The following is a 27,102-nucleotide window of genomic DNA, read 5'->3' as shown; positions in this document are numbered from 1 at the left end:
GAACTGATATCGGAATACAGCAAAGTTGCAGGATACAAAATCAACACACAGAAATCTGTGGCTTTCCTATATACTAACAATGAACCAACAGAGAGAGAAATCAGGAAAACAACTCCATTCACAATTGCATCAAAAAAAATAAAATACCTAGGAATAAACCTAACCAAAGAAGTGAAAGACTTATACTCTGAAAACTACAAGTCACTCTTAAGAGAAATTAAAGGGGACACTAACAGATGGAAACTCATCCCATGCTCGTGGCTAGGAAGAATTAATATCGTTAAAATGGCCATCCTGCCCAAAGCAATATACAGATTTGATGCAATCCCTATGAAACTACCAGCAACATTCTTCAATGAACTGGAACAAATAATTCAAAAATTCATATGGAAACACCAAAGACCCCGAATAGCCAAAGCAATCCTGAGAAAGAAGAATAAAGTAGGGGGGATCTCACTCCCCAACTTCAAGCTCTACTATAAAGCCATAGTAATCAAGACAATTTGGTACTGGCACAAGAGCAGAGCCACAGACCAATGGAACAGACTAGAGAATCCAGACATTAACCCAGACATATATGGTCAATTAATATTTGATAAAGGAGCCATGGACATACAATGGCGAAATGACAGTCTCTTCAACAGGTGGTGCTGGCAAAACTGGACAGCTACATGTAGGAGAATGAAACTGGACCATTGTCTAACCCCATATACAAAAGTAAACTCAAAATGGATCAAAGACCTGAATGTAAGCCATGAAACCATTAAAATCCTGGAAGAAAACATAGGCGAAAACCTCTTAGACATAAACATGAGTGACCTCTTCTTGAACATATCTCCCCGGGCAAGGAAAACAACAGCAAAAATGAGTAAGTGGGACTATATTAAGCTGAAAAGCTTCTGTACAGCAAAAGACACCATCAATAGAACAAGAAGGATCCCTACAGTATGGGAGAATATATTTGAAAATGACACATCCGATAAAGGCTTGACGTCCAGAATATATAAGGAGCTCACACGCCTCAACAAACAAAAAACAAATAACCCAATTAAAAAATGGGCAGAGGAACTGAACAGACAGTTCTCCAAAAAAGAAATACAGATGGCCAACAGACACATGAAAAGATGCTCCACATCGCTAATTATCAGAGAAATGCAAATTAAAACTACAATGAGGTATCACCTCACACCAGTAAGGATGGCTGCCATCCAAAAGACAAACAACAACAAATGTTGGCGAGGCTGTGGAGAAAGGGGAACCCTCCTACACTGCTGGTGGGAATGTAAGTTAGTTCAACCATTGTGGAAAGCAGTATGGAGGTACATCAAAATGCTCAAAACAGACTTACCATTTGACCCAGGAATTGCACTCCTAGGAATTTACCCTAAGAATGCAGCAATCAAGTTTGAGAAAGACAGATGCACCCCTATGTTTATTGCAGCACTATTTACAATAGCCAAGAATTGGAAGCAACCTAAATGTCCATCAATAGATGAATGGATAAAGAAGATGTGGTACATATACACAATGGAATACTACTCAGCTATAAGAAAAGGGCAAATCCAATCATTTGCAGCAACATGGATGGAGCTGGAGGGTATTATGCTCAGTGAAACAAGCCAAGCGGAGAAAGAGAAATACCAAATGATTTCACTTATCTGTGGAATATAAGAACAAAGGAAAAACTGAAGGAACAAAACAGCAGCAGAATCACAGAACTCAAGAATGGACTAACAGGTACCAAAGGGAAAGGGACTGGGGAGGATGGGTGGGTAGGGAGGGATAAGGGGGGGAGAAGTAGGGGGGTATTAAGATTAACATGCATGGGGGGGTAGGAGAAAAGGGAGGGCTGTACAACACAGAGAAGGCAAGTAGTGATTCTACAACATTTTGCTATGCTGATGGACAGTGACTGTAAAGGGGTTTATAGGGGAGACCTGGTATAGGGGAGAGCCTAGTAAACATAATATTCGTCATGTAAGTGAAGATTAGTGATAGCAAAAAAAAAAAAAAAAAAAAAAAAAAAGGGCAGTTCCTGTGTGGTAACCTCCAACGAGTTCTACACAAGGGTATAAAGGGCATATAAAAGTGTAGGCAAAGGGTCTGTTTGTGTTTATACAGAGGATCAAAGCCTAATTGGGCTACCCCGAAAATGAACTAAGATATGATATGAAAAAGAACTTCCAACATCTGCACCCTCTGGAAGACTCATGCCAGAAGATGATCATCAAAAAACCCCAACAAAGATCCACGCACTGCTACAGCTGTAGATGCACTCATCCCACCAGTTCCTGGACCTGCCATGGGAATGAGGAAGGAGATATCTAAGCTGGCCTGTGCATACAGTAAAACAACAAAATTGGACTGGATCTATACTGTTTGAACTCAACCAAGAATTTGGAGAAGTGCAAATTGTAGCGCTCCAAAGTCTTACAACTACAAACTGTTTATTGTTAAAAGAACATATGGCATGTGAACAGTCCCCAGGAATGGGTTGTTTTAATTTGTCTGATTTCTCTCAGACTGTTCAAGTTCATTTGGACAATATCCACCATATCATAGATAAGTTTTCACAAATGCCTAAGGTGCCTAAATGGTTTTCTTGGTTTCACTGCAGATGGCTGGTAATTACAGATATGCTTTGGTTATGTAACTATACTCCTATTATGTTAATGTGTGTGTGCAATTTAAGTAGTAGCTTAAAACCTATACATGCTGAAGTTACTCTACAAGAAGATATATCAAAGAAATAATCAATCTTCCCATGTTTTCTTCCGCCTGCTACTTCTATAGCTTTTCTTCTTCCTTCCTAATTACAACCCTTAAATAGAATTCGTGCCTCATATCAAATTTACCGAGTATCATAATTCTTCCAAGTGGTAAAGATACCTCAAGACAAATGCTGGGCATAGAAGCCACAGGGCATAAATATGCAAAGAAGTAAAAAGCTAACTTTTTCAAACAATAAGGCTTCTCTCTCACTTACCAACTTCACATTTCCCTGTATGGCCCCGGAAGATGACTGGTTAGCCAGAGACGGGTAAGATTCCTCAAGGGAGGAACAACCTAAGACAGGCACAGTCGCAGGGGGGCCATCAGGTGAGAAATTGGGGATCAACAGAGGTGAGGCTTAGAACCTCACCCCCCCGTTCTGAGAGAAATCTTCTGCATACGTGGATGTTTTATTGCCCTGGTCTAGCTTGGATTAACACATAGTCTACAGGCACACACCTGATCATCTACATGTGCTCTCTTACAACACTAAACTATGTTTTCTACCTTTATCTTGTATCTACCTACCACTTCAGCATTTTATTAAAAATAATAATAATAAAGAGAGAAATGTGGTATCCACATATAAATCAAGTATAAAAACCAAATCAGTATTCATATTTGAACTGACTGTTTATAGTTCATAATGTATGAGCAAAACCGAAAGTTTCTGTGATGACTGCCCTTGTACTGTTCACTATGTAACTTATTCATTATGTAAGAATTTGTTCTACATGTAAAAACTTGTTTGTTATGCCTCAGAAGATTGGAGACTGACAAAAATTAGGCTTGGGGTAGAATAATGATTGTGCATTGAGCATTGACTCCCCTATACAGAATTTTATTGTCGTTAACAACCATTTGATCAATAAATAAGAGAGATGCCCTCACAAAAAAAAAAAAAAAAAAAAAAAAAAAGGACAGACTTCCAATGGTAAAATAAATTAGTAACCGGGATGTAATGTATAGCATAAGGAATATAGTCAAGATATTGTAACAGCCTGGTAGGGTGATAGCTGGAACCTAGAATTATGTATATAAATGTTCTACCACTCTGTTGTACACTTGAAACTCATGTAATGTAATACTGTGTGTCAACTACCCTTCAATAAAAAATAATTATTAAAAAAAAAAAAAAAAAAAAAAAAAAGCCAACAGCACAAAGACAGATTCTACCCACAATGGAGATGAATATGAGGTCATGTGTATCAAAGTACTTGCTTCATGAATGATTCAGCCCCACACAAACAGGAATTACTATTGTAATTATCTCATAAAAGCAGGAAGCATCATTGTATCATATGCACAAATAAATGATTAGCATGTAAAAAAAAAAAAAAAAAAAAAAAAAAAAAAGTTTCAAGTAGAGTAATGGGAAATGAAAGACAGATGCTTGCAGGCCAAGAAATTAGCAGAAATAAGGAAACAGATTGTATATGCTTTGAGAAGCTCAATATGAGAAAGAGCAGAGAAAAATTGGGAGGTACTTGCAGGATCAGGATCAGAGGGGAGTTGATTAGGTTTGTAGACTGAAGAGGTATGGAGAAGCTGAAGTCAGGAAAAACTAACCAAATAAAGTCCTAGAGATGAGATAAAAGTGCAAGTGAAGAGGCTGGCCTTGTATATGGAAGGTGTAACATCCAAGCTCTGAGGATGAAGGGAAGGAGTTAGTTAAGCATGAGTATGGGAATTGAAAAGTGTGTGTGTGGCAGGCAGAGATGGAAGATGGAAGGCAGTAAAGAGGTAATGATGTTAATACTTAAAATGTTCTCTGTTTTCTTAAGAATTAGGAGACAAAACCACTGATTAAAAGCAGGGTATTGGGAAGGATTATGCAGGGCGTTTGGATAGAATGTTGAAGATCTGGATGGAATTTAAGGAGACTGAAAGACACAAATGACCAGACAAGAGAAAGAATTAATCAGCACTCAAATTTTACACAGCTTTCAAAAACAATTTCAAATATCACCCCTTCCATGAACCTTTCCTTAATTTCCTTAACCAAAGGTAAATTTCCCTCCATGGAACCTTTGTTCTTATTTCTTGTAATGATTTACTTCCACTGTAATAATTTATGCATTTCTCTTTTTTCCATTAGCTAGACTGTAAGCACTTTGTGGGTGCATACTTATCTTTCACAGGGCATAAGACAAAACCATACAACATATAATTTAGTATCTTATTACCTTTTTAAATAGCAGCACAATTTAAATACTAAAAGAACAGAATGACTACTTAAAGAATTAAGGGGACCAGTAAAGGCTGAGACAATTTGTGTAAGGCCTCACCAAGAACACAGTATCAGGCTGGGCCTTGAAAAGATGAGAAGCAATGCCAGGATTTTAACTTGAACAGAGAAGTATAAATAGTGAAGTATAAATATGATGACAGCTGTTTACATAATACTAATGCTCCTCCAATTAGGAGGTTTTGTAGATGAGAAAAAAAATTACTATACTATGTGGGTGGGGAAAGAAGTGACAGTTTTGATTTAAGTTCAGTTTGGGAAAATTCAACCAAATCACATATAAAATCTGACAAAAGTATATTATATTTTAGTCAACCAAGTAGGGAACAGAGAAAAAACATACACTGGGTAACAGAAGAATTCAGATAGATTCACAGCTGGTTGGTCACTGACAAGTACAGATCTTTAGTGGCAAGGTTCAACAGATTCATCAAAGCATAGATGAAATCATAGCAAAGACGACTTACTAAATGCTGAAAATAAAATTGAAAGGGACAGCTTTAACAGTGCATGAAATATATTTCAAATATTCACCACACATTTATAAAAGCTTGGGCTTTTTCCATTCTGGATGTACAGAAGGGAACATCCATCTCACCTTTTGCCCTGGTACATTTTTCTTTACAACCAAGTAAATGACTCTTGGTCCCAGATTTAATAGGAGAGTAGAAGAACTTGGAAAGTACTCCCTCAAGACCTCTTGTTCCTGACTTCCTAGTACCTTATACCTACCAATTGTACTCCCAACAGCCAATCCCAACTCTATTTGTGACCTGAGGCCTAGCTAATTACAGACTTCCACACCTCCTTCCTCCCACTAGCGAATGGATGAATAATTTTGTCACATGTTCAAACTGAACAGTAAGTGGCAAGGCACAATTTTGAGTGAAATCCTTTCAATTCTAAAAAAACTATAAAACTAACACATTAATTTTGCCATAGACAAGAATTACAGATTTAGATAGCCCAGAACAACAGTCTGCAAGTACTCTATCTTGACCATATTTCACATAGGTTAGACAGTAGCAGGAGTGACAGTTCTCAAATCCAGAAGACTGCTACAGTCTATAACAGGGTTCACAACTTTTTCTGGAAAAGGCCATACAGTAAATATTTCAGGTTTTGTGGACCATATGGTCACTGTTGCAACTACCCAATTCTGCCACTGTAGCATGAAACAGCCATAGACAATATGTAAATAAATGGGCTTGGCTCTTCCAATAAAACTATTAATACCAACCCCTCAAGAGTCATAACTAGGTTTGGTTTTAGTCAATTCTAACAATATGCTGATTGAAACATTTTATCTTCATGTTTAAAAGAGAAGCATATCTACCTATGATCATAATTATATAAAAAATTCATAAAAGGAACGCTGAGAGGAAACAATGAAAGAAAATTTAAATAGTAGTTGGGATGACAGAACCATGGGTAAGAGTATCACTGTTTTCTAAAAGCTTAAAAAACTACGTGAGTTAAAAAATGGAAGGTAAACGAAATAATAAACAAGGAATTTCTGCTTAACGGTAATTGCTATGAACAAAATTAACAGGGTACAACCCATGACAGAGAATCTGAGAACACAGAGAGAGAGAGAGAGGACATCTTTAAAGAGGTAACATTTACACTGAGAGAAAAGACAGCAGTCAAGAGCTGATAGAAGAGCATTCTATCCAGAGCTCATTTGTAAGTTAGTGAATGAAAGAAACTGACAAGTATTTTAAAGAAAGGAGACTAATGAAACATAATGAGCAACTAGGGAAGTGGTTTTAACTGGACAAAAATAACACCTCATTGCAACCTAGGAAGTCTCCAAACAAGGCAGGACCAGCTTCATGAAACAGGGATGGAGAGGGCAAGGAAGGTTCAGAATGGTTTGGGAGCCTGGGAACCTCATAATGGTATCTACATTCACCAAAGGTCTCCATTCAGATTCTCAGAATCTCCCTCTTTCTCAATTACTGTCCTTCCTTCCACACAAGAGACTTTACCATTTTTATTTAAGCTCCTTGGCCTTCTGACTGAGCTTTGAACCAACAATCTCTAATGTTGTCATTTTCTTTATTTCTCCAATACAGTCAGAAAGAACCACACTTCTTACACTCTCCACCTCCCTAGAAAGATCTTCTGCAATGGCTACTTGGTCTAGTTTTGCCTTCAATAAGCACTTTATTTTATGTAATCACAATACAAATAAGTTAACTATATACTTGAAACTTTGTTAATCTGGAAAACTTCTGTTTGGTTAAGCCACTGAGATCTGAGGGTTGATTTTTAACTACAGAATAGTGCAGTAAAAGTATAAATAACTATACTAATATTAAATAAATACAAAATATTTCCCTTCTCTGATAACTTAAAAAAACTAAGTCGAATTCACTATCCATTTTAAATAGCTAAGGGCAACTTTGTTATCCCAATTTATAGAGGTGTATGATATATATACATACATATATAGAGATGTGTAAATAAAAGAAATTCTTGATAACAAGAGTATCCGACTTACAGTGTGAGCACATTTCCAAAGGATAACTTGCCTCATTTCCCTGGAGAGAGAGAAAAAAAATTAGTCACAAAATTGGCACCAACTTCCTTAGAAAGTTAAACAAGTATTTTGAGTCACAAAAAATAGGGAAATAAGCCAAAAGCTAGTATGTCTACATCTACTAAATAATGTATTTTGATAAGAAAAATATACAGTATGATAGAATGAGCTCTTGAATCAAACAGGCCTAAACTGTGGCTCTGCCACTTAAGACTTATCAAATATTTTATTAAAATTTAATTTAAGCATTTTCAATACCCTAAATATGTTGTATACCAAATTTTAATACACCAGGGACTGTCAATGCTCTAACGTGTCCTGCTGGGTAAACATATTTTGAGGTAGAGACCAGAATAAATCTTCTCTTGCCATCTCTATTTTAATTGAAGAGTTTCCTGAGACTACAAAATGTTAAAAACTTTTTTTTGCCTGCACTGAAACAGAATTTTCTATATATCATGCAATGAAAATAAAAGTATTAATAGGAAGGTGGATCAAATGTATGACAAACAATTCAAAGTTTTCATGAGAAACCTTATCTCATGGACAGACTAAATAAATATACTTTACCTCAACTCCTAATTTATAAAAATATAATACCAACACTAGGATTCCCTAAGAAATTTATTTAGAGAAAAAATTGCTTTAAAAAACCTACAGACCTGGCCCGATACCTACAGTTAGTAATTCTTGATGACTGAGCCCAGGGAAGTCAAATAACTGGTGAAGATCATACCACTTGACTAGTAGTGGAACTAGAAGTAGTTCTAAATCTAAGACACTAAAAAATTCCAAGTAACAGATTCACATGAGCTAAAACTCATGAAGATCTTTTAAAAAGTTTACAACATACAAAGAAATGTAAACTGAGTTTTTAAAGTTTGGCAATAAAATTGAGTATCATACATCCTGTTTTCCATTTACCTAATCTTGACCTTTCCATTACCTAATCTACCAATACGTGTATAACAGGATTAACATTAGAATATTTGAATATACTTTTATATTCTGAGAAGTTATTGAATAGAGCCTGAAAAACCATTTTGTATGGCTGGCTGGATTTTGAACTCCTAAAAGCATTTCTTATTCTACATAAACTTAAAGTCAAAGTAAATTAGCATCTTCAATTCTTATCATGTCAGCAATAATTACTCTCTTTTACTCAAACTATAGCAATTTTCCAGAACTGGTTAATTTAACTCCAGGTCACTTTAAATATCAAATATATATAAAAGACAGAAGAATTAGTAAACATTAATAAAACTTGACATTATTAATGAGCAAAGATGGAGTTTTGCTTATTTTGCACATTACTTCATCTTAAGATTCTTACAATGATTCCTTTAATGGCCTCACATATTCTTAACGTGCCTAAATTTAAAAAGTACATTTAAAAAAAGTCTTGTTCCACACTACCTTAAAATGAAATATGTCTCTTCTGAGGCTCAAAAGAGTATTAAGGGCACTTTGGATTGTCATTGGTGAGGAATTTTTTACCAATTAACAACTGTTTTTTAAGCTAAAAACTTTTTTTTGCCTGCACTGAAATAGAATTTTCTATATATCGTGCCATACTAAATGGTTTTTCAGGCTCTATTCAGTAACTTCTCAGGATATAAAAGTATATTCAAATATTCTAATGTTATATAGAAGGGCAGTAGTTGTAGTACTTTCAGAAAGGACTTTGAAAGCAGGTCCTTATTTCTCCAACCCACTAACTAGTGTTATCAATTCTCTGTAATGATAGCATCCATCCTTTACCTGTTAATCACTCCCTGCTAGTCAGCATGCACAAGACACAAGGACCAGCTCAAACTAGGATTCGTCAAGGCTTTTCCAACAACACTGAAGGCCTCATCTCTTTCCTAAACATAGAATCCATATGCCCAAATGGTTATTTCAACCTCAACCTGTTTAATTTTGTACCCAGCAAAAATATCTTTCAAATGTTAAGGCAAAATGCTTTTTCCAGGTAGCCAAAAACTAAAAGAATTAGGCTCCACAAAAGAACAAAGCAAAAACTGAAGGAACGAAACAGAAGCAGACTCACAGAACCCAAGAATGGACTAACAGTTGCCAAAGGGAAAGGGACTGGGTAGGTGGAGGGGTGTGGGAAGGGAAGAAGAAGGGGAGTAAGGGACATTACGATTAGCACATATGATGTAGGGGGGGGGTGCACAGGGAAGGCAGTATGGCACAGAGATGACAAGTAGTGATGCTATAGCATCTTACTACGCTGATGGACAGTGACTGTAATGGGGTATGTGGTGGGGACTTGATAATGGGGGGTATCTAGTAACCACAATGTTGCTCATGTAACTGTATATTAATGATACCAAAAAAAGAAAAAAGAGGCTCCATACACATGCACCACAAGAAACATCACAAGAAAATCAGCATTAGAAAAATGGTATTCGATAGAAATTTGGATCTAGGCCAAGGAATGAAGATTACTAGAAATGGTAAATATGTAGGTAGATACAGAATAAATTTTTTTCTCATTTTTAAGTGTCTTTAAAACATAACTAAACAAAAACATAACAAGATATTATAGTGTATATAATACATACAAGTAAAATGTGTGACAACAGCAGCACAAGTGTGAGACAGAAAAATGAATGTATATTATCAAGATCTTCCACTATGAAAGAAAATTACAACTATTTGAAAGTAGAGCATGATGTTAAAGATGTGTACTGTAAACCCTACAACAACCACTTTATAATAAAAAGATAAATATTTTAAAGAATATTTAACCCAAAGGAAGGCAGATAATCAGAAAGAAAGAACAAAACCAAATGAGAAAAAAATAGAAATACGAAGATGGCAGATTTAAATCCAAACATCTAGAGGATTATGTTAAGTATAAACAGCCTAGTAACTCCAATTAAAAAAAGATGGAACTACAAACTATCTACAAGCCTACCCTCAAAATAGGTTACAGGTAAGTCAAAACTAAAGATATAAAAAGACATACCGCACATACACTAGTCATAAGAAAAATACAGTAGCTAGTATCTGGAAAGCATATGATTCAGAACGAGGAATATTTACACCAGGGAAAAAGAGGGCCATTTCATAATGTTTAGAGTCAATTCATCAGAAAAATGTAACAATCCTAAATAATTATGATATTATGATTTATAACACAAAGTATACAGACTTCATTATTTCTAGTGCAGAGCTCCTAAAACCTTTGGAGTTTAAGTGAGGAGAGTGACAAATAAGTCTTTTGTAGTTAATGAGGTGACTTTTGAGAAAGCACCTGAAGATAGGAGCTGATTGCCAGAAGAACCAAGGACATGATTAGAGGGTTAGAACTTTTAAGCCCCACTCCAGGGAAGAAAGAAGGGCTGAGTTGAATCAATTACCACTGGTCAATGATTTAATCAAGCATGCCTATGTAATCAAGGCTCCATAAAAACTCAACAGGAGGGACAGGGCTTGAAGAGCTTCTGGTTTGGTGAACATGCAGAAATGCAGGAGAATGGAGTGCCTGAAAGGACATGAAGTTTCTTGTCTTTCCTCCATACATAGCTCTGTGCATCTCATCCATCTGTCTATTCTTAAGTTATATTCTTTTATAATAAATTGGTTATCTAGTAAGTAAAACATTTTTGATTTCTGTGAGTCTCTCCAGCAAATCAACCAACCCACAAGAAGGGGTTACTGGAACGTCCACTCTATAGCTAGTTGGTCAGAACCCCAGGTGACGGACCTGGACTTGCAATTGATATCTGAAGGGGACAGAGAAGGGGCAGTCTTGCAGGACTGAGCCTTAACCTGTGGAATCTGATACTATCTCTGGGTAGACCAGTGTCAGAATTCAGTTAAATTGTAGGACACCCAACTGTTCAACTTTGTGTGGATAGGTGGGGAAAAAACCCATACACATTGTAATTTGGTCCCAGAACCCTTATATACATGTTTATTATAAGTCATAATATCACAATATATTTAAGGTTACATACACACACACACACACACACACACACACACACACACACACACACATATATGCTTAATAATAATGCTTCAAAATAAATGAAAGCAAACAGAGAACTGAAAGGAAAACAATCTTGTTTGAAGATTCTAACATTTCTCTCACCATAACTGCCAAAACACAAGTAGACCAAAAACCAACCAACCAACCAGCCCAGTAGTTATATTAGATTTCAGAAGCACACTATCAACTAACATGTCCTATAACAGATTATTCTTTTCCAGTGCATATCAAACATTCATGAAGAGACATTATCCTGAGCCTCAAAAAATGTCTCAGTAACTTAAAAGGTTTGAAATCATATAGAATATCATCTCTCATTACGATGGAATTAAACTGGAAAGATATTTGCAAATATCCAAGTATTTGGAAATGAAACAACACGATTCTAAATAACTCATGAGTCACAGAGGAAATGACAAGAGAAATCAGGAAATACTTGAATAGAGTGAAAACAGAACTTCATGGGATGTCAGACTTTACGGGATGCAGGTTAAGCAGTGTTTTGAGGAAAATGTTCTTACAAGAGACTAAAACACAGTGATCTGTTCCCACCTAAAAAAGCTAGAAAAAGAAAAATTAATCCTGAAGAAAAGAAGGCAGAAGGGGAAAAAAGCAGAATCAATGAAAGAGAAAGTATACAAAAAGTAAGTAAAACCAAAAACTCATGTTTTGGAAAAGGCCAATAAATGAACCCTGAAACAAAATACTACAAATTCTAGATATTAAAAGGAAAATGGCCAAGTTTCTTGAAAGAAAGACTTTCCAAAACTGACTCGAGAAAAAAAAAGAAAAGCTAAATGGTTCTATAGCTGGTAAACTGAATTTGAGTTAAAAATCTTCCTACAAAGGAAACTACAAGACCCAGATGGCTTCACTGGTCAATTATCATGTATCTGAAATTCAAAAACATATCAATCCTACACAAATTCCTTCAGAAAACAGGAGAGGGAACAGTTCTTAGCTCATTTTATGAAGCCAGTATTACCCTGATACCAAAATCAGACAATGACATTACAAAATATAAAACTATACTACAGTATTTCTTCATGACCATGGATGCAAAAAATCCTTAACAATATTTGAGCAAAACAGAAAAAAAATATTATTCTTTTGGTAATCTCTTCCAGAGGTGGAGAGATTTGTAGATAACAGATTCATCACTTTCCATTTGTAGGTGATGAGATGTGTTTCCCCACTTCAAATGTTGGCACTGCTATGAGCATGGTCTTTCCCTTTACCTCACTATTAAGGCTTTTGATTCCTGGTTTTTATATTTCAGTCTCAGAAGTAGTTTTCACTATAGAGTTACCTGAAGACAGTTTCATGCTTTCTAGCAGTAGTCTATGACCAGGCTCTAGTGTCTCTGGGAACACTATACAGGATGGATTTAAATACATATTAAACTAAGAGGCATTCTCTCAAATGAGCTTAAATGCATTTTATTTTTAGACAACGTACATGACATGTTTTTTTCTTTGAAACAATGCCTCTACTCCAAATATATCAAAGTTAAAATTTTAAGAGCTCAAGATGACATCAGTCCCATTTGTCTAAGTCCTGGTGTTGTATGGATGAAAAGCAGCATCCAGTTACGACAGCAGGTGACAGATCCAGAGAGCTAAGTTTGTTAACATATTTCCACTTCTAAACCATCCTTAAAGAAAATCATATATGGGGTCACACCATCCTCACAGCATCCAGCAGAGCAACCATGCCACCTGGACTCATGTTTCACCAATAAAAAACTGGTAGTTTTTGAAACCAGCAATGATGTGCTTTATTTGTTCTGTGGCCCCAGTCATAAAAGGTTTTACTCTTTCTGGTCTCTGTTCTTCAAGTTTGCCTTTGATTTCATATAATCTTTTGATGTATTTCTCATAGGCTTCTTTTGTGAAGCTAATTTCCTGCAAGAGATGGTTCATGGTATTATCAAAGGTACTTTTGGTAACTGCCCTCAGGGCCTTCAACGGAGGCACTTCCACCCAATGAGAGAGTCATCAATGTTACCCTCTGTCCTACTGACCATCTTCCCCTTAACCTTCAGGCAGAGCCCATCAGTGACCTCCCTGACACTGTAGATGTGGGAGAATACCTCATCATAGCTGACAAGGTCCTGGTAAATGATCATGATGGTGGCTGGAGGGAGACAACAGCAACACTAGTTTAGCAGGATCCCTAAGTTCCCAGTGAGCACGATGCAGCCAGAGCAGAGGGTAAAGCCAGAAAAATGTTTAAAAGACTAAAACGCCATCACCAACTGAGAATTATACCCCAGCAATGCCAGGTTGGTTTAATACCCAAAATCAATCTCATTCACTACAATAACAAACGAAAAAGAAAAAAAACACCATAATTATCTCAACAGATAAAAGCATCTGACCAATTTCAACACCCACTCATGATACTAAGACCAATTCAGCAAACTAAAGATCTTCCTGTATCTACAAGAAGCCTACAGTTAATATCATACTTAATATGGTAAAAGACTAAATGCCTCTTCCCTAAGATCAGGAACAAGATAAAAATATCTGCACCAGGGAAATAAGGCAAGGCAGAAGAAATAAAAGGTAAACAGACTGGGAAGAGGAAGTTAAACTGCCTTTACTCACAGATGACATGTATGTATATGTACACAAATCCTAAACAAATTACAAAAAAAAATTATCAGATCTAATAAATGAATAAAGGGAGGTCACAGGATACAAGCTCAATGTATGAAAATCAAATGTATTTCTCTATTTCATTAACAACTGGAAAATGAAATTAAGAAAATATTTTCACTTAGAAAACCATCAGAAATACAAAATACTTCCTGGTAAAGCTAATAAAAATATGTGCAAGAACTGTACAATGAAGACTGAAACACAGCTTAGGGAAATTATAAGATGATCTAAAAAAAGAGAACTTTATCACAGTCACAGATCAGCTCACTGTTAAGATGGCAACTCTCCCTATACTGATCTACTGACAGAAAACAACCTCAATCAAAATCCAGTAAAATATTTTATAGAAGTCAACAAACTGATTAGAAAACAGGGAATTGCAATGGATTTAAGTAGTCAACCAATATGAAAAATGTTGAAGTTGCACTATCTGACTTAAAGAATTATTATAAAGGTAGAGTCATCAACAGAGTAATATTGATGTTAAGAAAAAACATAAAAATCAATGGAACAGGAAAGCAGTATGGAGGTTCCTCAAAAAACTCAAAATAGAAACACCATTTGACCCAGGAATTCTACTGCTAGGAATTTACCCTAAGAATGCAGCAGCCCAGTTTCAAAGACATATGCAACCCTATGTTTATCGCAGCACTGTTTACAGTAGCCAAGAAATGGAAGCAACCTAAGTGTCCATCAGTAGATGAATGGATAAAGAAGATGTGGTACATATACACAATGGAATATTATTCAGCCGTAAGAAGAAAACAAATCCTACCATTTACAACAACATGGATGGAGCTAGAGGGTATTATGCTCAGTGAAATAAGCCAGGCAGAGAAAAACAAGTATCAAATGATTTCACTCATCTGTGGAGTATAAGAACAAAGAAAAAACTGAAGGAGCATAACAGCAGCAGACTCACAGAACCCAAGAATGGACTAAGAGTTACCAAAAGGAAAGGGACTGGGGAGGATGGGTGGGAAGGGAGGGATAAGGGGGGGAGGGGAAGAAAGGGGGCATTATGATTGGCAAGTATAATGTGGGGGGGGGGTACAGGGAGGGCTGTACAACACAGAGAAGACAAGTAGTGATTCTACAGCATCTTCCTATGCTGATGGTCAGTGACTGCAATGGGTATGTGGGGGGAACTTGGTGACTGGGGGAGTCTAGTAAACAAGATGTTCCTCACATAATTGTAGATTAATGATATCAAAAAAAAATCAATGAAACAGAATAAAATGGAATAAAAAAGATATACAGTCAGTCAAGTGATTTTTGACAAAGGCATTCAGGTAATTCAATATGGGGAAAAAAGACAACATTTGAAGAGACATTTCACAACAAATGCTATATACATAGCAAATAAGCACATGAAGAGATATTTCATACCATTAAACATTAAAGAATGCAAATTAAAACTAGAACAAATGGTTATGTGCTATGCAGAATTCTAAGATGGCTCTCTGAAATTCCCAGCCTCTGGCATACAAACATTTTCCTCCCAGTTATTCAAACACTAATTTAGGTACTGCTGCAAAGGGATTTTGTATGTATAATTAAGATTCCAAATCAATTGACCTTAGGATAAGATTATTCAGATAAGTCTGTGCTAATCATAAGAGCCTAAATTTTAGAAGTAGAGAGGGGAAATCAGAGATTCAAAGCCTCATAAGAATCCAACACAAGGAAGATGAAGTGGGCCATGTGCAATCGAAGGCAGGCAGCCTCTCTAGGAGCTCAGAGTGGCCTTCGACTGACAGTGAGCAAGCAGAGACCTCAAACCTCCAACAGAAAGGAAATGAATTCTTCCAAGAATCTAAATAACCTTGGAAACAGAATATTCCCCAGAAGATTTGTTTGAAATCCAGACACCTAGATTTCAACACTATGATACAATGAAGAGAGACCCCATGCTGAACTCCTGATCTACAGAGCTATGAATAATAAGTGCTGTTTGAAGCCACTACATTTATAGTAATTTGTTACATAGCAACAGAAAATTAACACCCAGACATATATATGTGGCTAAAAGTAAAAATGTTGACATACCAAGTGTTGGAAAAGATGTGGAGGAATTGAAATTTTTGTATACTGCTGATGGGAATTCTAAATTACAGCCATTTTGGAAAACAGTTTGGTGGGTTCTAAGTATTAAATTTAGCATAACTTTCAGAAATGAAAACACGTGCATACAAAGATCTGCCCAAATGTATCCACAGAAGTTATACTGTTAATAGGCCAAACAAGAAACAATCTAAATGTCCATCAACTGTCAAATGGATAAACTGTGGCATATCCAGACAATGGAGTATAACTCAGTAATGAATAGGAAGACTACACTGATACATCATGAGTTTATCCCAAATGAATCTCAAAAGCAATATGCTAAGCAAAAGAATCCTGATAGAAAACATTACATGCTCATGATTCCATTTATAAATGTTAGAAAAGGCAAACTATAGTTACTGAAGGATCAGGGGACGCCACAAGTGGGGGGTGAATGCAAAGGGTTATCAGGTAACAGAGTGAAAGAAATGTTCTGCATCTTGACTGTGGTGGTCCTTACAAAACTACATACATTTGTCAAGACACATTAACTGTATGCTTAAAACTGGTTACTTTATTAGGTGTAAGTTATACTTCAATAAAGATCATTCTTACAATTTAGTAAATAGTCCCAAGTATAATGGAATTGTTTCATAACAGATTTAAGTGCCTAGTTAAAAAAGATAAACATCTCATCACTTTTTAAGTTTCCTGTCACACAATTATTCACTATTCGAAACTATCCAGATATTTATTTTTGTAAGATGCATCTGCATTTCAAGGGAGCAAACTACATATTTTTCAGATTAATCTTGTAGTACCATGAGAAACTAGAGACTATTTAGTTATAATAATTTGACCCTTATAATTCATCCTTTACTTAGTCCCCTTCTCAGATTTTAAACTTCACGAAGGCAGCAACTGTCTTTTTATCTCTTTATCCCTTGTCAGATTATCAACATATATTTTGATATTCTGTTTATTCAAGAAAGAATTTTATGGGTGCATGTAAAAATCTAGATAACCTTACAAACTTGGTTTAGGCAGCATTTTAAGCAATAGTGTGTTGAGAACATGGTTAGATTAAGGGCAATTAGGAGACTCAACCAATTCTTCAAAGTCCAGTTATTAAAGAACTTGAGATTTTCACTTTCCTTGATGCTCACTTTTCATAATGAGTATCTATTAAGCATTTGGACCTACATACACTTTAAATACACAAGCAGTTTCTAATACTTTTGTAATATTTTAGTTCACAAGGAAAGCCTATAACCAAGATAATAATGTCACCTTTTAAAAGTCTATTAAATTGTGTAATATTCTGACAGCAAGCCTTTTGAAAGTAGTCCAAATTTCACAGTATGCATCTATAAAATTTATTTTTATTTATTTATTTTTTCTTTTCTTTTCTTACTGGGAAGCATATGGGCTTGTGCAGATGTGCACATGTGTAATGAATGCTTTCTTGTCTCGGAGTTCAGACAGTGGTATGTGGCTCATTCACTTTGTGCCTGTCCAATTTTTGCTCCATATGTTTTCCAACTTGGAGGAAGCAGAAATGGAGCTGCTTCTCACCTCATTACTTGTTCTAATGAGAATGCACTGTAATGACTCAATAGTTTGCATGGTCCCAACAGGAGTAAGAAAATCTTAATTTGTATGATGTTTTGAGCCTTTAAGAATTTTCTGCCTGATTTTCAACTGTCACAAGAGGTAAAGAGGGCAAATGGGGCATTTCAACATCTAATCTTTGATACTTAAACTAGTCAAAATTTTCACTTCGTCACTGAGAGTTTTGTCTGGAGTTCTGAAAGTTTGCATTCATTTCTTTGTGATGAAAACTGTATGATTTATTTATTTTACCATGATTTCATGTAAAATTATTAATAACTTCATTTTTTGGAACCATTATGATTGTAATGACTTCCAAACCAAAGCCTGTAATTATGAGGAAAAGGTTAAAAAGTTTTAGTAATATACCTCATTGTGAATATCTCACTTTTGAATTTATACCTTATCTGGTAATCATTTTGAAATGCTTAAATGCTGTTATTGTCATAATGTTTTCAGAAAATATCTTCATTTATCTAAATTCTTTGTTTCAAGTCTAAGTTTTTACCTCCGTCACCACAAATTTAATATATGTTAGATAAGATGATCCAATGGGACATGACTACTTGAGATGCTAAATCTGGTGTTTACCAAGACATTCTTTAAAAGCATCCTTCCTATTTTCTTTTATAAAGAGAGTTTATAGAAAGTTGTTTTGAGGCACATAAGATTTATTGACTTCAAGACTGCTGCAGCAGTTTGAGGCTAAGAGTTTTCTGCCTGCCTCCATGATAAAATTTAAAATACTTCATATTCAGGAAGCATAAGCTCCTCAAGGGTTTGGAGTAATACAGAGTTGCTTTAAAAGACAAGTCAGACACTGAGTATTATTTTAAACTAGAAATTTATCTTTGGTGGTCTAAGTTATTTTTGCTTTCCCTATTTTAGGCACCCAGTATTGTTTGCATTGCCATGAATCTTCTCTAGAAATAATGAAAACAAGGAAAGAATTCTTAAAAAAATACATGGAGTTGGAATCACTCTCAATTTCTTATAGCTCATCATTCTCTGGGAATATCTGTGTTCTGAAAGAGAGACACACTTGTAGAACAAGTGTTTAACTTAAAGGAATCACATTTTGTGACACAGTTCACTGTGTCATGTAAATAGGAATAATATTTGGAAGAGAGAGACAGATGTCCTTCCCAGGATCCTTTAAGAAGGTACCAGATCCACAACTAGCTTCAAAGAGGTCTGAAAAGATCACATACAATTGATACATATTTTACTGTCAGACCTCTTGCTTCAAATTATACCTAATATGAAATGGAGCAAGCAACACGACCCCACAGTATAACATTCTCGTCAACTGAGGATTTAAATTCTCAAGCTGGCAATTTTTTCTTCCTGGAAAAGACACAAATCTGGATGACATCGCAGTTTACAATTTTTAATGAGCTAGTTCAATTCTTGAGGAGGGCCAAAGTAGTTGACTGAGTGGGAATTCTGACACACTGATGCTCTTGGACTATTGGTCTTCATTAAGACTTTCTTCAAAAGTACTCAACTGTTTCTTCCTTGAATTACCACAGATGTACTGGCTTGTTCTTCCAGAGATAGGTCGAGCACTAGAATTACGTCTGCATCCAACAGTCCACAGGTCTGTAATCCTGTCTCTGCCTCTGCTATAAAATGTATTTTTATTATCTCACATCTTGTTTTAAGATCAAATGAACTCTAAACAAAATGAGATAAGAGATATTCAAAAATATTTCATTTGCCAGAAATTTCTTCAGAAAATATTTCCATGTTCCTACTGATTTAATGTGTACCAAAATTGATAATCATATGAAATTTCAAAAACAATGCTGAATAATATGACTTTAAGAAAAAGTGTAATCAATCCAAATGTCTTTGCTGAAAGACAGAGACTGCCAAACTTCCCACTGCTTAAAGTAATTACTGTTAACAAAATCCATTTTTTTCTGTAGTAAAATCACTGACCATCTGAATACTTACAGAACAGATATTCCTTATTCTCAGAAGTATAAAAAAGGTGTGAAACTGGGTGGGTGAACTTGGGGGAACAAAGTGAAAAGATCAAAGGACATAAGCAAGAGATAACCTGTTATCTGTGGACTTACAGGGACAAGTCTTTATCAGGCTGTTAAGGCCACAAGTACCCTTCCTTCTAGGTACTGACTTGTCCATGGAAGAAGAAAGTTAGATTATTTCAAGGGGTCCTTCTGGCTGTGTTAAATTTTTTGACTACTATTTAAGATGCTAGGCGTATTTAAATATGGAAAGTGGGAAAGAAAGGAGGATGAAAGGGGGAAAGAACACAGACACAGAATGTCAAGGAACTCCTTAAAGCATCCTGTTTGTGCCAAGAGACAAAGTTTCCCAAATAGAGTTTACTTAATTTTTATTACTCTCTTTTGGAGGCTAGTACAATAGTAAGTGCAAAGAAAGGAAAAGACAGTAAATCTCAGAAGTACAAGTTGTTAGCAATATAAATCAAACATGACCTTAGTTACAGCAACAAATCTGGCACTACGGATTTTGTGGCTACTCAGTAAAGATTATAGTGCTATCACATGGCAGGAATATTTGTTAAGACAATACAGCATTGTTAAAAAGTGACTAGTTTTCCAACAGAAGTCATTAACATATCTATACTTGTCAAATGACTTAAGAGGAAAAAACCCTAAAATTCACTAGCCTGGTAAATCCTGCCAAAATTATATTCAGCAACTTGCTTGAATTCATACAGCAAATGTTTAAAAGTACATGATATATGTTAACTATTTTAAAGATCTTACTGAATAATGGAGAGTGAAATAATCGTACCTATTACTCAATTCTACAATTTAAAACTCCTGTGAGTAACACCTAACCTAACCAGTTTTTCTCCACTATCCAATATTAACTATCCTACAATCTTGATGAATTCTCAGGATTTTCTATGTAGTCAATCATGTCATCTGCAAATGGGGACAGTTTTTCTTCCTTTCATATCCTTCTTTGCCTTATCACACTGGCTAGAATTTTCAGAACTATGCTGAAAGAGTGGTGAAAGCAGGTATCTCTGCCTTGTTACTGGATCGCATAGGAAAAGCAGTCAGTCCCCATTAAGTATAACGTTAATGCTACAAGTTTTTTAATAGATGTTTCTTATCCAGCTTATAGTTACCCCTGTATATTTTTTTAATCAAGAATGGGTCCTGAATTTTATCAAACCTTTGTTTCTCCATTAAATAATGTAATCATGTGATTTTTCTTCTTTAACATGTTTACACAGTGAGTTATTTATATTGAGTTTCAAACAGTGAACCAGCCCTGCATCCCTGCAGTGAACCATAGTTGGTCATGGTATACAATTTTTTTTCACAGACTACTTAACTTGCTATGGATTTCTCCACTTAACATTAATATGGGAATATTGCTCACTAGTTTTCTTTTGATTTTAGTTGTCTTTGATTTTGGTATTAAGGCAATGGGGCTATTAAAAAGTTATCTATTTCATACTGGGTGAGGTATGGTAGTTTGTATTTTTCAAGCAACTGTTGCATGGCATCAAAGCTGTCAAATTTGTGTGTGTAGTTTTCTCATAGTATTCCATTATCTTTTTCATGTCTGCAGGGTCTATGGCGATAACCTCTATTTCATTCCTGATACTTTTGTTTCTTCTTTTATTCTTCTCAGTCTCTGTCTAGAGGTTTGTCAATTTATTGATCTTTTTGAAGCACCAGGTCTTTCATTGATTTTCTCTATTTTTCTGTTTTCAGTTTCACTGACTTTTACTTTTATCTTTATGTCCTTCCTTCCCCTTGCTTTGGGAAGATGTTGCTTTAAAAAAAGAGAGAGAATTATATATTATTAGTTTTGAGATTTGTTTTCTCTTTTCCAAAGTGTGGATTTAGTGCTATAAATTTCCTTCTCACCACTGCTTTAGCTATGCCCCACACATTTCAATAGGTTGTACTGTTTTCATTTGAAGTATTTCTATCACCCTTGAGATTTCCTCTTTGACCTATGGATTATTTAGAGGTATACTTATTAGTAGTTTTCAAGTGTTCAGTGATGTTCCAGTTATCTTTGTTATAGACTTCAGGTTTAACTTCATTGTGGTCAGAGAACACATTTTGTATGACTTCAATTCTTTTGCATTTGTTGAGGTTTGTTTTGGCCCAGGTTATAGCTTACCTTGGTAAGTGTTCTGCAGGCACTTTAAAGGCAGCTAGCTGTATTCCACTGCTGTTTGGCGGAGTGGCTTGTAAATGTCAATTAGATACTACTGTGTTGTTGAGTGCTTCTAGATCCTTGCTGATTTTCTGCTTAGTTGTTCTACCACTTGTTGAGAAAGAGGTCTTGGAGTCTACAACTATAAATTTAGACTTGTCTGTTTCTTCATGCAATTCTATACATTTTTTATTTCATGTATTGTGTAGCTTTATATGATACAAACACATTAAAATTGCTATCTGATGGATTTACCCTTTTATCATTAGGAGTAACCACTAAGTGTCTGGTAATTGTCTTTGCCCTGAGGTCACTTTATATTACTAATACAGTCATTCGTGCTTTCTTAGGATTAATGTTTGCATTATTTATCTTATTCCTTCCTTTACTTTCAATCTGCCTACATTATTGTTTGAAGTGAGTTTCTTGTAGATAAAGCTGAGTCAAGTTTTTACTCTGCCAGTATCTGTTTTATAATTGGTGTATTTAGGCCATGTACATTTCATGGTATTATGGGTTATGTTGGGGCTTAATGTGCCATTTTACTTTTTGTTTCCTGTACATTCTGTTTTACCATGCCTTCCTGAACATTTCTGGAAATCCATTTTGATTTATCTTATGTTTTTAAGTATACCTCTTTGTATACCTTTCTTATACATAATGTATATGTTACATTATATGTACATAAATTTTCACAATATACTGGTGTCATCATTTTACCCTCCCTTACTTACAGCTGTCTTAAAATATTTTTTTCTACATACCTTTATAACCATTATCAGACCCAAACCTAGTTATAATTTTTGCTTCAACTGTCAAACATAATTTAGAAAACTCAAAAGGAGAAGGAAAGTCTACTGTATTTACCCTTACTTTTATACTTTGTTCTTCCTTCCTGATTTTACAAAATTCCTTCTTTTAACATTTCCCTTCTTTTTTTAGAACTTCCTTTAGCCATTCTTTAAGGGCAAATTTGCTGGCAACACAGTCTCCTAATTTTCTTTCATCTGAGAATATTGATTTCCCTTTCATTCCAAAGGATATTTTCTCTGGATGCAGGCTTTGGGGCTGGCAGTTCTTGTCTTTCAGCACTTGAAAAACGAGTCATTTCCTTCTGGCTTCCATAGTTTCTGATGAGAAATCTGTCATTCTAACTGTTTTTCCCATCTATGTAAATAAAGGGTCATTTCTTTTGTGCTGATTTCAACATTTGTCTTTAATTTTCAGAAGTGTGACTTTGAGGTGTTTTGGTATAGATCTCTACCGGTTTATTTTGTTTAATGTTCACTGGACTTCTTTAATCTGTAGGTTTTTATCTTTTGCCAAGTTTGAGGGATTTTCAGCCACTATTTCCTTAAGTAATTTTTCAGCCCTTCTTCTTTCTTCCTCTCCTAGCAATCCAGCAATACAAGGGCTAAATCTTTTTTTAAATTCTCCAGCTCCCTGAGGCTATGTGAATTATTTTTTCAATCTGTTTTGTTTCTACTGTTGAGTATTTCTTTTATTTTGTCAGTTTACTGAGTCTTTCCTCTGTTCCCATCTACTGTTGAATTCACTGTGCTATTTTATCAGTTATATATTTCAGTTCTAAAATTACCATTTGGTACTTCTTTGTATCTTCTATTTCTCTGTTACTCTATTTTTTCATGTTTCATGTGTGTCAGGCTGTTCATTTTTGAGAAAATCTCTCCCAAATACTGTCTCAGATTTTGTCAGCTGTTCTCAACAAGTTCTGGTATTCTATGAAAAAGGCAATTAACTAGCTCATCTTGCAAAACACACAAGCACTTGTTTTTCCTCAGAACTATAACTTCAGTATGCAGAAGTGATGATTTTTACATATATCACTTCATCATACAGAATACTAAAGATACATGTACATGAATGGTTAGATTTAATAAAATTAGTACTTTCTGTTGTTTTACCAATGATATTAAGTGAAACTGCTATTTTTTAAAACTCCCAACTGCATGCCAGTGAAGAATATGGTGATTACTAATACAGAATGGTGCCACTGTTTTGATTCATGCTAAGGTATCAGCAGTTTTACCAAGCATTGCTTCTGTACCATCCATGCAAATATAAACACAGTGAATAAAACAATGTTTTAGTATTAGGAAAATTTTTGACTTAATGGGCACCCTGAAAGGGTATAGGTATTCCCAGGTATCTATGGACCACTCTGAAAACTGCTGATCCAGTCTGAGGATCTTAGTTAAATTTTTCCATTAGGGAATACCAACTGTTAAAGAATTTGAAGAAATTCACCAATTAAAATAAAATATGGCAACAGAACCAATATACTATGAATCTATTCTACATGTTCTAGTATTATGGTTCCATAATATTCTATATTTTTCTGTAATACATAAATATGTTCCAATAACATTCTTTATAGGGGGAAAAAATCCTGGATTATGTATTGAATTCGCTTGTCATGTCCTTTAGTGCACTTTATATTGGAAGAATTCTTCAGTCTTTCATTATTTTGACACTTTTAAAGAGTACTGGCCATTTATTTCATAGACTATCCTTCAACAGGTTTGCCTCACGCTTCCTCATGATTAGATTAAGATTATGCCCTCTGGTAAAATATCAAGGTGGTAATGTGTTCTTCTCATGTATCAGGAGCCAGATACATAATGTTGATTTTTCGCCTGGCTGATATAAATGTTGACTTTGATCACTTAGTTAAGGTCCACCAAGTTTCTCCGTCGTAAAGTTACATTTTTCCCTGTTATTTAAGAAGCTCTTTGTGAGAAGTGAGTTTTAAGACTAAGTATCCAAGTACTTCCTAAACTTTCACCCACTCATTTTAAAATCCACTGATGATTCCTGAATCCATTATATTATGACTGTTGGGATAGCCAGCCTCTAAGATGATCCCCACTCTCCTAGATTCACAGCCTTGTATAATCTCTATTCCTTGTGTAACTCGCTTTTAACCAAAAGAGTATGACAATATTAAGGGGATAGCGTTTCTGTGACTAGGTAGCAGAAGACTGGAACTTGTCAAGTTTCTTTCTATGGCTTTCTCAACTTGAATGCTTTAATGAAGCTCATGTAGCAAGAAACTGAGGGTAACAACCTGCCAACAGCCCACAAGGACCTGAATGCTGCCAACAACTAGTGACTGAGTGTGGAAATGGATCCTTCGCCAATCAAACTTTGAAATGAGGACCACACACCCCAAGCTAATACCTTGATTTTCAGCCTCCTGAGAGACCATGAAGCAGAAAACCCTGGTAAGCCTACAGAAACTGTAATAATAAATGTGTGTTATTTTAAACCATTACACTTTGCGGTAATTTGTTACAGAACAATAAGTACCTGATGCAGTGGCAATATGGCAATTTTCTAATTCCATCATTCCTTCAGTGCTTATTACTTGGCTTTATATAAGCCATATTATTAAAATCAAGGTATAGCTTTAATGTGATCAACACCACCACCAAGTTATGCAAATTGGGAGAGGCTTCCTTTTTTCCTCCAATTTCCACATGTATGTATGTATTTCAATGGGTTATAACCTTTTAACATCATTATTTAATTTGATGTTAAATTGTCCCACATTTGGTCAGTGGGAGTCCTTCCCCTTCAAGCTGATTCCTGTATCTTTTTAACATGTCCCCATCATCTTCTGGGCTGTCCTTACCTTCTGGCATAAGATGTTCCATGCATATACTGTACTTTCCCTGCCCCAGTCCTGAAATAAGGTATTTCTCCAAGAAGCTCTTTGTTCTTTCAATGGTATCAGTGGTTAAGAAAAGTTCTTAAATTTTAGTCTATTTTATTCATCTCTTATTGTATACTATGATTAATTTCAAACATACCTGATTTATTCTTCTACTGAGCTGTCTGAATATAACTTTTACTATATGAATTTGTATCTGATTCTATTGCTTTACTAATATTCTGAAGTATTTTCCCATATGTAAAGAGGGCAAAAGCCTGCTATTTATACCCTTTACAGAACCAGTAGAGAGGAAGAGAGGAGGAAATGCCATCCATGGGCAATGCAATATGCTAGGCATGACAAACACTGCAGATCCTCAGGTCTCCCAAACATACAATTTTTAAATTGTAAGGAGTCTATGGACATCCAGGTAGACATACCCAGCAAGGACAGAACTGGGCTCAGGGGAGAGATCATGACAAGAGATACGATTTGGTAATTGCCAGCACACAGATGGTAATCTTCCCCACTCAAGGAAGAGTTCATGAAAAATGGAAAATGAAATAAAAGGTAGTAGAATACTAACACTTAAAAAATTAGAAGAGAACTTCACCAAAAACAAAGCAAATGATTAAATACAGGAAAAGGATCAGTAGAATATGGTTCTGTTTTAACAGTTTAATATTCTATTGTATCTTTCCCATAATCTATTATCCTATAATGTTTTCCTGATAGAACATGTATATTATTTTGGTTCTATTATGATTCATATTCTAATATAGCTCTCGAAATCATGTAAGGAGAAAGTACTTAAGTAGGAAAGAGTTGAGTTGCAAAGGAAACAAACCGTAATTACTCCCCTCCTTTTTTCATCGTTTCATAGTTTATATAAGCCGTATTATTAAAATCAAGGTATAGCTTTAATTTATCAATAACAACTCTACACTATGCAAATTGCTGCTAAAAATAATTAATAACACTAGCATTACAAAAGTTTACCTTAAAAATGACCCTAAGTAGTCAAGTTTTGTAAATGATCTGCAGATAATACTATAACATACAATTGTAAATACTTCCATATTTAATGGACACATACTGATGGTTATTATTCTGTGTGTCTCTCTCTCAGAGAAAAACAGTTTGAGTAGTCACACAACTACTGTCCCTGTGGAATGGGACAAGATTCTATCTTAACTAAGACCTAAGTTAGATGCAAAGAGATGTTTCCACATACAGAATCAGTTTCCCATTATGATTATTAAACTACACTGCAAGCTCCCAATAGCAAAGCCCTTCTTTTTTTCACTACAGTTATTCTTCAGTGCATGATACACAAAAAATTCTATTTTTTGA

General features: G+C 35.3%; 1 protein-coding gene and 1 pseudogene across 1 annotated transcript in view; both read right to left on the bottom strand.

The window, feature by feature from the left end:
- PPP3R1 (protein phosphatase 3 regulatory subunit B, alpha) overlaps positions 1 to 27,102 on the bottom strand; it is an 80,969-nt gene that overhangs the window by 33,262 nt on the left and 20,605 nt on the right. The window contains exon 2 of the mRNA XM_036908224.2: positions 7,527 to 7,566. Coding sequence (XP_036764119.1) covers positions 7,527 to 7,566 — 40 coding nt within the window. The remainder of the gene's footprint in view (positions 1 to 7,526; positions 7,567 to 27,102) is intronic.
- On the bottom strand, positions 11,573 to 13,775 carry LOC130682578 (translationally-controlled tumor protein-like; annotated as a pseudogene).

The sequence above is a fragment of the Manis pentadactyla genome, chromosome 2 (genome assembly GCF_030020395.1).
Source record: "Manis pentadactyla isolate mManPen7 chromosome 2, mManPen7.hap1, whole genome shotgun sequence".
In the NCBI taxonomy this organism is placed as follows: Eukaryota; Metazoa; Chordata; class Mammalia; order Pholidota; family Manidae; genus Manis; species Manis pentadactyla.
Note: the sequence above shows the minus strand (reverse complement) of the source record. Positions and strands in the feature narration are given on the sequence as shown.